The 11,294-nt window shown below is 49.8% G+C and overlaps 1 protein-coding gene across 7 annotated transcripts in view; it reads right to left on the bottom strand.

The window, feature by feature from the left end:
- Window positions 1–10,845, bottom strand: part of BIN1 (bridging integrator 1) — a 78,860-nt gene extending 68,015 nt beyond the window's left edge. For all 7 annotated transcript variants that reach the window (XM_019522634.1, XM_019522635.1, XM_019522632.1 and 4 more), the window contains exons 1-3: window positions 10,660–10,845; window positions 3,550–3,604; window positions 2,959–3,053 (exon numbers count right to left, since the gene is read on the bottom strand). In XM_019522634.1, the coding sequence (XP_019378179.1) occupies window positions 2,959–3,053; window positions 3,550–3,604; window positions 10,660–10,830 (321 nt within the window). In that variant the 5' untranslated portion in view covers window positions 10,831–10,845. The remainder of the gene's footprint in view (window positions 1–2,958; window positions 3,054–3,549; window positions 3,605–10,659) is intronic.
- Between the last annotated feature and the right edge of the window lie 449 nt (window positions 10,846–11,294).

The following is an 11,294-nucleotide window of genomic DNA, read 5'->3' on the forward strand; positions in this document are numbered from 1 at the left end:
GGTTGTTGGCATCAGCCAGTCCATTAAGGATGGCCTCTTTAATAAACTTTTCTAAGATCTTCCCCAGGATAGAAGTCAGGCTGATGGGCTTATAGTTGGCCGGATCTACTTTCCTCCCTTTCTTGAAGATAGGCACCGCATTGGCCTTCTTCCAGTCTTCAGGCACTGCACCAGAGCGCCAAGAGCTCTCAAAGACCCATGCCAGGGGCTGGGCTATAACGCTACCAGCTCCTTGAGCACCCTGGGGTGCAGACTGTCAGGACCAGCTGACTTGAAGGTATCCAGCTTCTCAAGGTGTTCCTTCACGAGGTCAGCATTTATGGAGGGCAGGGGGTCTCCCTTACCTGGACCTCCCTGTCCCGTAGTTGGCATGGGCGTCCCATGGGACTGATGAAAGACCGACGCAAAGTACCCATTTAATAGGTCGGCTTTTTCCTGGGACTCAGTTGTCAGTTGCCCCATCTGGTTCAGCAGGGGTCCAATATTGCCCTTGCTTTTCCTCCGGCTCCCCACATATCTGAAAAAGGACTTTTTATTGTCCTTGATGCTCGAAGCTAGTTGGAGTTCAGTTGCAGCCTTGGCTTTCCTGGTTTGCTCCCTTCAGGACTGGACCAGTGCAGAATAATCCTCCTTGGAGGTGAATCCCATCCTCCATCCTTTGTAGGCCTTTCTTTTTAGCCTCAGGAGGTCTGCTAGGTCCCTGGAGAGTCATGGGGGCTGCTGTGTCCTCTTGCTGCCTTTCCTCCGAGATGGAATAAACTTATCTTGTGCATTGAGTTCGTTGCCTTACCGATTGCTTTGGGTGAAAAGTGATTTCTCAGCAAGTAAAATTGCAGGATAACGCACTCTACGGAAGGGAGACCTGACACTTCTTTCACAACCCGAAAGAAAGCCACCTGGAGCTGGCAGAGATTCCCCCATTGCAGCTCCGCAAGGGCAGCAGAGCTGGTAAGGTAAAAGACTTGGTCTCGTCCTTGGGACAAGCAGCAGGCCAGGAGGGAGAAACTCAGGGCTGTGAGGGGTACTCCGAAAACAAGGGGGTTGGGAGAATAGCTCTTTAAGTTTATGAAGGAAGTCTCGCAGCAGGTATTGATCATGGTAGATGGGTATGAAGCCTCTGCACCAGAACTTCCTAAACCTCCGAATGATGGAAGCCTCAACGGGAGAGAAGCAGGAGTGGAAAACTCTGCTTGTGTCCTGTTAACCCTCCCTCTCAGCATCACCCCTCTGCCTCCCTGTAAGACAGGGCACGGGACTAAAGGGACCCATGCTGTGACCCTGTAAACAGTAGGTCTACATGCATACTACTATTTGGCTCCAGGCAGCTTTGCAGCACTTCTGCATGACTCTCTTCTGCCAGGGGGCTGGCATTGCACCATGGGCACATGACAGAGGGCAGAAGGTATGGGTATGCCACATACCCCATCTATCATCTGCTATCTGTCAGCGAGCTGGTGTGGTTCTGCCAGCAGCAGCTATAAGTGTGGGCATGCTCATGAGTTTGGTCTTACGTAGAGGCAGACAGCTTTATGAGCCTTTTGGACCAGTATCAAGCATAGTGGGTGCACGAGAAATACCATGACCACAATGGTGGCAGGGGAAGTACCCTGACAGGTAATGCAATTAAAATGGCACTGTTTAGTGGAGGGTTGCACGCTTGTCTGCTTGCGGACAGGACTCCCTACAGGAGCCTCACAGTTAGCTTCCCACTGGCCAGCTTCCAGCGGGAGGATCTCAGCTACATGCCGACTTTATGGAAATCGGAGATTCCTCCCTAGCTTGCTCCTGCAACCACTGGTGGAGGTCAAGTGAAACTCGGGGGCATCTGAACCCCAAGTCTCCGGGCTTGGGTCTGCATGTAGGATGCCTGCCACAGGATTTGGAAGTATCTAAAGCCCCAGGCTGGGGTGAAGGATGCTTGCTGGTAGTTGGGCCACATGTAGTTCTTGGATGATTCAAACAGATTTGGACCTGATTTAGCTAATTTGACCTAGGACAGGAAAATGTTTCCATTAATAAATAAATAAATAAATAAATAAAATAAGAGAGAGAAACAGGCAGTTTCTCCCACAATCTGTAACACAGACATCACATCCCCTACCATCTGCTGGTAGGAAATATCCAATGTATCCAAGGCAGCACATGTTTCATATGGTGCTTTAGACCTTGCAACCTGCCAAAATGAGAGACCATCATTTCAGGGAAGAACAAGGCTTCAATGCACCATTTATTAGTGGTAGGGCCCAGCAGCTCCAAACATTTAAGCAGTATGCAAGTCCACGATGAAAGATCAGTACTATCCCACAGACTTGCATCCATCTGGAAGCAGAACAAGGAAAGCTGAGCTGAACCCTGGACCTTAAGAAACACCTCTAGCATGGTAACCAAAGGGCTATTTTATGAACAGTGGAAGAAAACTGAGGGACCTGGCTGCAAGTCCCAATATGCATCAAGGGTAGGAATGAGAAGGCATTTATCATCTGTATGGGTCATTAGCATTTGCATGGGTCATTAGCTGATCATTAGCAGCTAGCTAGTTACCAGCCAAAAGCAGTTCCCCACTCCCTCCAATAAAGCAATCTAGCTGTAAAACATCTGAAATGAAGACAAAGGAGGTCAGCTGTGGGAGAAGAGTATAGGAAGTCTATCTCCGGTGACAGTGTGCAATATTAAAGTTATGAGCAATACTTGATACTAACATAATCCTAAAAAAACCCAGAGGAAAGAGTCAAAGTACTAAGGGGAGGAAAGAGATACAAGCCCATTTCATAAGCAGGGCAGGCAGGGTTAGACCTGGGCATCAGAAGGTGCAAGAAAAAGCCGAGCCCATGGCGAAGACACCCCTTCTTCTCCCCGTAAGGACGGATCAATACGAAACTCCCAAGGGGAGCAGAGCTGGTACAGACCTCAACCCTGCCCATCCTCTACTCCCAAGGGCTGCCTCACACCGTGTCTCACCTCTGCTATTTTGTTTGTGTCATCTCTGCCGGGCCACTCGGGCTCGTACACTTCCTGCAGACACTCTGTCAGCTTCTTGGAGGCCTCGTGCATTGCTAGGAAAGAGGAGAGGGGCATTAGACACAAAAGGGGACAGAGTGGGAGGCCCTCCCTCCTCAGCAACCCGTACTCGACAGCATGGGATAAGTAATGCTACCCTGCTCCCTGCCTCAGGCAAAATACTGGCAAAAGCGACCCTTGCTAGTACAGCCTGGATTACAGATATCCCAGGTAAGAAACAAGAGGGAGAGGATGCCCATGCTGCAGTCATCCGCCCCCACAAGTCCACCGCTCATCCTCACCCAGCAGCATGCAAGACAGGCCTTCTGCCAGGCAGACACCCCGCCAACTGGCTGTTTTCTCACCAAGCCCGTCTCCTTACAGCCACCCCTTGCCATTCGAGGGAGCAAAACAGGAGAAACCAAGCTTCCTGCACCAGAAAACCCATTTAGGAAAGCGGGGAGCACAAGGCAGGCAGAGGCGGAGCTGGGAGAGCTCTACTTCAGGCACCAAATGGGGAAAGAGAAACATTTCCATTTGCACAGACGTTACCTTTGATGGAAGTCAGGTAAGTTCGAAGGTCCTTCTGCAGCCTGCTGCCTTCTGACTGTGACGGCAAAGACAAGAGAGCTGGTTACTGCGTGGCAAAGGAAGGATTCGTGCAGGACTCGCCTGCGCTGAGGGGCTGAGGAGGGGAAGGGAACACCACCACCCCCCAAACTGCCCCATACGACACGACGGCAGAGGAACCAGTTTAGGACTAAGAAATGGTCCATTCAAGCTACGGCAAGACACGCGAGTGCAATGGGCCCCAATCCCCAAAGAGGGAGAAATGCTGTCAGGTTATTAAAAGAAGTCCAAAATGTAGGTTGCAGGGGATCTAGCATATAGATCTGATATACTGATGTCAGAGGCTTCTGATAAGCTGTTACGATACTGCTGTTACGTCCGCGCGGCTCGGGAGCGATGCACGTGCAGCAGAGCCACGGCAACTTTCCCTCTGCCTCATCCAGGCTCAAAGAGAAGTCAAGCTCACTTGTGTCACTACGGGATCACGCCAACCAACAGCTGCATCGTAACAGCTGGCGCACGCTCCCGAGCAAGCGGCAGCTGCTTCTCCCCTTCGAAGCAGTTAAAGGGCACAGCCGTCCATTCCCAAAGCACATCCATTGTTTCAGGGTTTGTTGGGAACAGCTCAAGTTTTGACATGCTGATGATGGATACCCTAAACACAGCAGTGTTGAGGACGCTGAGCAGTCCCAATTTCACTTTCCCAAAGCAGCGAAGCGACAGGGAAGCAAAACAATAGGAAAAGTTGATCGCTTTTCTTTGAAGTTGTATTCCCTTGTTAAACCTGTGTTTTAATGTGTTCAGAAGCTAAGAAACAACCAGCTTTCTGGCTTGATTTTGGGGTATCACAGCCTGGATGCAGTATGGGAACTGAGATAAGACCAAGGTCCCAGAACCTTTTAGGCTGAAATTTAGACCAGATTTAAACATGTGAACACAGACATGAACATGGGCATGCAGGCACACACACACGCACACATACACACACACACACACACACAGCTTGACTACTTAGGAAAAGATCAATAATCATGCAGAGCAACATGATTTTTTCCTGACACAGTTACATGCTCACTTATTTTCTTCCTACCAACGTGTCATCTGCATTTATACTGTGGAGGCCTAAAAATACAATCAAATCAGACCGGTGGCACTTTATACCATCTGGTGCAAATGTCAGCACGAACACTAGGCAGCAGAGAGGCAGGTCCAGCATGGCAGAGGCAGTGCGCCGATGTGAGATGGGGAGCTGAGGATGTTTTCTTTGCGGGGATGTGAGCATTTGTCAAGACAACACCAGAAATCAGTACAGAAGGAAGGACGAGGCCGTGGAGAGAGACAGAGGCCTTTTTTGCAAGAGGAAAAGAGAGAGAAGGCCCTTGGGATCCCTGTATTAAATGCCTGCTTTTGATCTTCCCTACCCCGGGGTGCAGCTGTGACACTTCAAAGGGCAGCGCTGGAGGGAGGCTGCTATTTCTTGCACCGTCATCATGCACTTTGTTGCATTTAATTTCCTTTCTTCCCACATGGAGGCCCCAGGTTAACATAGCCTGACTCCCACTCTGTGCTCAAGGAGCTCATAGGGCACCTCTGACAGCTGCTTCTAACTTCAGAGCAACTCTTTTCCATCCATCTCCTTCACTGTTCAGGTGCTTACTTCTTGGTCTGGACGCACCCCCCTGTAAAGACAGCTCCGGCCCTTCTCTTGCAGCAAGCTGAGCTTGCATCTGGTATAGATGTCTCGCTTCCAGATGTTGATGTGGCCAAACTGAGCACGTCTGTGCTAAGGACTTCTTCAGCTGCGGACGCTGCATCTGTGCTCACCAGGCCTCCCAAAGGGAAAGGCTGGGGCAAGTCTGCACGTCATCCTCCTTCTCCCAACTCGCTGCGCAAGAGGTGGGGAAGGACTGACCGTCTGACTGAGCCAGGAGCAGGACAGCAAGGAAGCGAAACCAGCAGAGAGGGACGAGTGGCCACCACTACTGCCAAAGTGGGAGAACTTAAAAACATACGCACCTTGGCTTAAGGTCTTTGCTTTGATCCTTTTGCTGGACTGGAGCTGGAGGAGGTCCGTAAACAAGGAAAGAGGCCATCAAATCTGTCACCAGAGGGAGGCAGACAAACCTAGGGTGTTTTAGATGGGCACCTTTTTGCCTTACATGGGAGTACGTGACCTCCTGACATCCCTTCCAGCCCTGTGACCCCGTGATAAGGGATTTCACAGAGGCGCCCCGCTCCCTTACAAAACAGGCTCTTCAGTAATAAAGTTAGACTGCCACATTCGTCTCGGCACTGCCAAATTCAAGAGAGACTTGTGCCATGAGAGACTGCACTGAAAAAGAAAAAAAAAATCTGTCCCAAGCATCTGTTCAGTGGATCCCAGACTTTGACCGTGGGCGTGGGATCCCCAGCAACTGCCTTTTGAAAAGTCATCTCAAATTTGGGCACCTCCAATTTTGGTGGTCCAATTTCAGGCCCCGAGAACCAGCAGAACGTCCTTGGGGATAATTCTGCCCCAGTCGCCGTGCTCAATCGTCATAACGTCTCAAGCTGCAGAGCTATAAAACGGGAGTTCCCAAAATGAGAGGCTGCACTTGAAAATACAGCCATGTCTGAGCGAGGCCTACCACGACCACAAGTGATAGGACACAAATCCTATCAGGTGCAGGTTTCACCACCCAGTCCCAAAGTTGAGCATGAATATGGGGAAGCTCTGAGAAGTTGCTCACAATAAATTTACAACCGGAGGGAAATACCTAGCAAGTGCATCATGGGAAAGGATTCAGAAAAACCGCGCGACTACTAGTGCATATGATTATATCTGTTATATGTGCACATGAAGACACACCACCGCATGCCAAAGTATTAACAAATGGCAATGGGAAAATATCACCACCCTCTTTCATTCATCAATGCCCCGCGCTTCCTAGTAAGGCACTCTCCTATGCTGTCTAATGCATTTGACCAACCGAGCAACGCAGCATACAGGTAGGAGCGGTCTGCAGGCCCTTCCACAGGTCCTGCTGTGCCTCTTAGCAGACACACAGATCTACACTTGCAATGCATGGTTACTCTTATCCAAGCCCTCTGGAAGTACCTAGCTGTGCTAGCAGACTCGATATCCCTAAACTGCATATACCACACACCGCATGCCGTAGTTTCCTAGAGTGCTCCACGCTCCCCAAACTTCCCTGAACTTTCTCCCATATCCATCGCTGGTTCCACAGAGAAGTGGTTTTTTGTATTTAAAAAGCAGCTCACTCGCACATATGGAAAAGGTGCCAGTGTTTATTATTAGCACTAGCAGTTTGCCAAGGACGTTTGGTGACTGCCTTTCTTGGCTATATACGTTACCTGCTTTCTGCAAGCAGCAATAATGTCTCCTCCTTCACATCTGTCTGGACAGGACAGTGCACTGCCAGCTCTCAAGGGGACTGGGCAACCCCTGGAAAAGGATTTTGCAGCACCCCAGTTGAAAATCACTGGCCTAGCAGTAATAGATAGGCATGCAGCGTGTCTGCTCCTTCGAAAGCCTTGTTCTCTAATTGTCCGTTTCCTACTCCAAATGATAAGCACCAGCTTGATTTAAGAAGCCTGGTTGGTCACGCTATTCTTCCCTACCCACCGGACACATCTACGCGTGCACTTTAATGAGCATTAGCCTATTTTAATGCATATTAAAGCATCACAAAACAACCATGCACTTTTGCTAATGCACATTAAAATAAGCTAATGCACCTTTTTCTAGTACCTCACAGTGGAGGTGCTCAATTTAATGCACATTAAGAAAAGCACATTAATGAACATGTAGATGCACCCATGCAAAGACTCTAAGGGAAGAGCTGCAGGTGGTGAACCAAGCTGGACCTGTAAAGTAAGAACCATTGATCCACAGGAAACTTGGGCTGATCTAACAGCAGAAAAATTGCAGAGGGAAAAGGTGCAAGACCTGACACCAGAGGGGGGTGAACTCAGACCAACCAGAGAAAAAAAGGTGCAGCTAGTTCTGCAACTATGACAGCCTCGTCTCCAATGCATTCCCTTAGTTAGGCCTGCAAAACCAGCAAGAGTCTCAGCTTTGTGCGTATAAAACAATATGTCAGTTCTGGAGGATGTCACTATGGAGGTCCACTGAAAATCTGGTCCTAAAAGTCATTTCTCAGAACTTATGAGGCCTTTTCCAAGTTTTGTAGGAGATTCCCAGCCAGAGAATCCATCTAACCGACCGTGCACGAACGGCAAGAGTTAGCTCAAGCCCAGCCCTGATGCAACACATCTAGGAGAGGATGGAAGGCTCCAAGGGATTCATTCAGCAGGTCGAGGCCAAATTTAGCCCATCACAAGGAGAAGGTAAAACTGGCCAGCCATGCTGCCCGTCAGGCCCTCGCAGACCCGGTCTGTGAGGACATCTGTAGCCCCACAGAAGCAGAGCTGTGTTCAGCTCGTGTGTCACGTAGCAGAATCCATCTGTTGAAGGAGAGGGGGTGTTACCATTCACAGACCGCAGGGAGATATTCTTGTATCACTCTGAATGGACACAGGAGGTATACAAAGCACGGTACCCCTCCCCGTGCCCACCCTGCTGCCATCTGGGGAAACCACAGGATGCCTCCAGTGAAGGAGAGAGCTCATTTTACACTTATCCTATATCCACAAATAGCCTGTGCATAGCACAGCAACTGATGTGACCCCTCTCATGGGCACCACGTGCAATCAAGAGGCACAAGTGCCATCAAGTTATCTTTGGAGGTCCCTTCTCCTGCCACCTGCTTCAAGACTATTCTGGACACACCCAAGCCAATTCCGGCCTCGGGGAGTGCCAGCCTGGACACCGATCTTCTGCAAGACATCAGAGGCCCGAGTTGTGATGTGCAATAGGCTTATCTGCAAGGAAAGGCCACAAATCTCACAATAAGCATAAGAGGCAGAGTCCATTTCCAACCCTGGCTGAGCCAGCAGAATGAATTACTCAGCCCCAGATATTCTCCAAAATGCTGGCAAATTGAGCACTTTTATTGCTACGGCACTCCCCGTGGAACAGCCATCACCCCGCTTGGCTTTACAGACGGGGAAACGAAGGGACAAAGAGATGAAGAAGCGACTCTCCAGAGGCTGTACAGTAAGTCAGTGGCAGTCCCTGGTATCCAAACATTCAACTAAATGGCACAATTTGTGTGGTCCTGCCCCCACAAGTGGAGAGCCGAGATGTTCTCATCTGCGGTGAGACTGATGCTCAAAGGGAAATGCTTCTTTGCTCGTCTTTGATGCACCCTGCTTCAGGAGGTTGAAAAGTCCCACTGCAACCCTATTTAAGGGTCTGAGGTGGTTCTGGCATTTCTTCTAGGAAGACTGAATAACTCCATGACCGCTTATGACTGGTCTAGCTATAGAAAACAAAAGCAGGGGTAAGTCACACCTCAGGATGTTGTGTGAGCAGCAGGGACTCGGAAAGAAACAGCTCTACCCCATACACTTTGCCCCTTTGCCTCAGTCGGTGAAAGTGGATTTTGTACTTCCTTCCAGAGTATCAGCTACTACCACTGCCCAGGAAAGGACAGGGGCCTCCAGGGATCGATATCTTGATTTTGTAAGCTAAGTCCTAACACCTCGCCAGACATGAGTAACCAGCAGTAAAAAAGGGATGCATTTCAGCTGGAAAGGCCTGTGACATTCACGGATGGGATGGGATTGCAACTCTGCATCTTGCTGCGTGCTGGGTACAAGGCAGCAATAGTCGGCCCCGGATATGTTCAGGGACCAGGTGCCTTGCACATCCTATTAGATCTTTTCTCTTGCTCATTTCAATGGATGCGGGCCTGGGGGACTGGCTGCAGAAAGGTAGCCCTATGCTGACATGGTGAGACGCAGAACGGGTTTCCAGGGTGGGGAATACATGCATGCGCTGGCAGCAAGGGCAGCTGTATATGGAGATGGGCCCTCCCACCCAGGGATCCACGGGCGGAGGTGGAGTGGGGCCAGACAGATTGGCTGATGGGGGCAGCAGGGCTTGGTCAGAAAAAGCGAAGAGATGCTAGAACTACTGTCTGGCCCTTCTGTCCCCAGGATTAATTAAAGCTTTTCTGATGTTTGCGAAAACCCCAGCTGCAGACTTGTCCCATCCCAGCCTGGACTTGAAGGTGTGAATTGACAGCCCTTCACCACTGGCCTGGGACACCATCCTCCAGCCTAGCAGGAGGCCTTCATGCAAGCTTTCCCCTCCTCCAGGTACACCCACTGCTGTCAGGCCCAGGCCTCTATGACCCTCGCTGCAGTTCACGGCCCCCTCAATTACTGTGGGAGGAGGCTTGGGCGTCACACTCAACTCCATCAGCCCTTCCCCATAAACCACTCGCTTTGGGCTAGAAGTCCTCCAACATCCCTCCAGTCTAAAATACAAAAGAAAAGTTCTAGGTCAAGGATGCACCTGGTTTGGGAGGGGATGCCTCTGTAAGCAGCTTAAATATCAAAGTGTTTTCTACTGTGTGGCACAAATAGCTTTACTTTTTTGAAACACAACAATGAACCACAGACACACACACACAGTTAGCTGTACTTGGCACACAAATACTATACAAGGAAGAGAAAGGAAGCCATGCACTGGGCTTGATCAGCCTTGCCAGCATATTTTCTTTTTTCCCCTTTTATGCTATTTTTTGTTGCACATCACCCAGCTTAGGTAAGTGAAACTACGCACTGCTCAGTTTTCCTTTTCGTGTCCGAGTCTCTTCCACTTGCACTGCAATAACGCTCCTGCTGTAACCTGGTTTCCAGCAGGACACAAACACATACAGCAAACCGGTTTTCAATTGAAACATACTAAGGAAAGTTTTCTGATAGGAATATTTCTAATCGCAGTTGATTTTATGAAACCTAAATTTTGGGGCTGACCTGGTTCATATGTGGTTATCAGCTAGGAAACCAAAAGAGAGAAGTGTGATGTGATGTATATGCGCAGCAAGTGGATTGGGGTGGGTGGGTGACTTGTATAGGACTCTGGCTCCCTGTGTGTGGGCCTTAATTGCCTGTGTGCTTCCAACAGCCCCCTGCAACGCAAGGGCCCCATGTGCAATTGCACATCTCCAATTAGCTTACCAGCTGTTTGTTGAAGTTCTGCACGCACTGTTCGAATTGCTCATCTTTTGTTTCATCTGCTTTCCCGAGCTTCTGGAGGACCTGCAGGAAAGCAACAAGACAGGGCTTAAACACAGTGCTCACATGACCACAACAAGAGGGTAAAGAGGCAGGTGCCAACCGTTGCAACATCTTTGCTCGCCAGACAGGAACAGAGAAGAGAAAATCATTTCTCTTGCTTTTATTGCTCAGCATTTCGTGGCTGGATATGAGACAAAAAACTGAGTCAGGATAAACTCACTCAGCTGGGAAAGCTGTACCAGAGAATGAGCGGCCTGGGATTCACCTTCCCATTTCAGGAAGGAGGGAGAATGAGTCAATAGAAACAGGCTTCCTCTTTATTAAGGCAGAGCTGGCGAAAGCAGGAGGACTGAGAATGCTAACCCCCCAGGTTGCAAAGTTACTGAGCCGGCCACGTGAGCAAACAGGCTTTTGCACTCACTTTGCACAAGTCTGAATGACTGTGCAAGGCGACATGGTGCACACAATCCAGTCCAGCCAACTTGGCTGGTCATCACCGGTAAGGAGGCTCCTATCCATACCTTTACGTGGTGCCCGAGGTACGAGGCGGCCTGCCAGGCCTTCACCACTCTACG

Source organism: Gavialis gangeticus, unplaced genomic scaffold, assembly GCF_001723915.1.
Source record: "Gavialis gangeticus isolate Ggan-Ray unplaced genomic scaffold, GavGan_comp1, whole genome shotgun sequence".
In the NCBI taxonomy this organism is placed as follows: domain Eukaryota; kingdom Metazoa; phylum Chordata; order Crocodylia; family Gavialidae; genus Gavialis; species Gavialis gangeticus.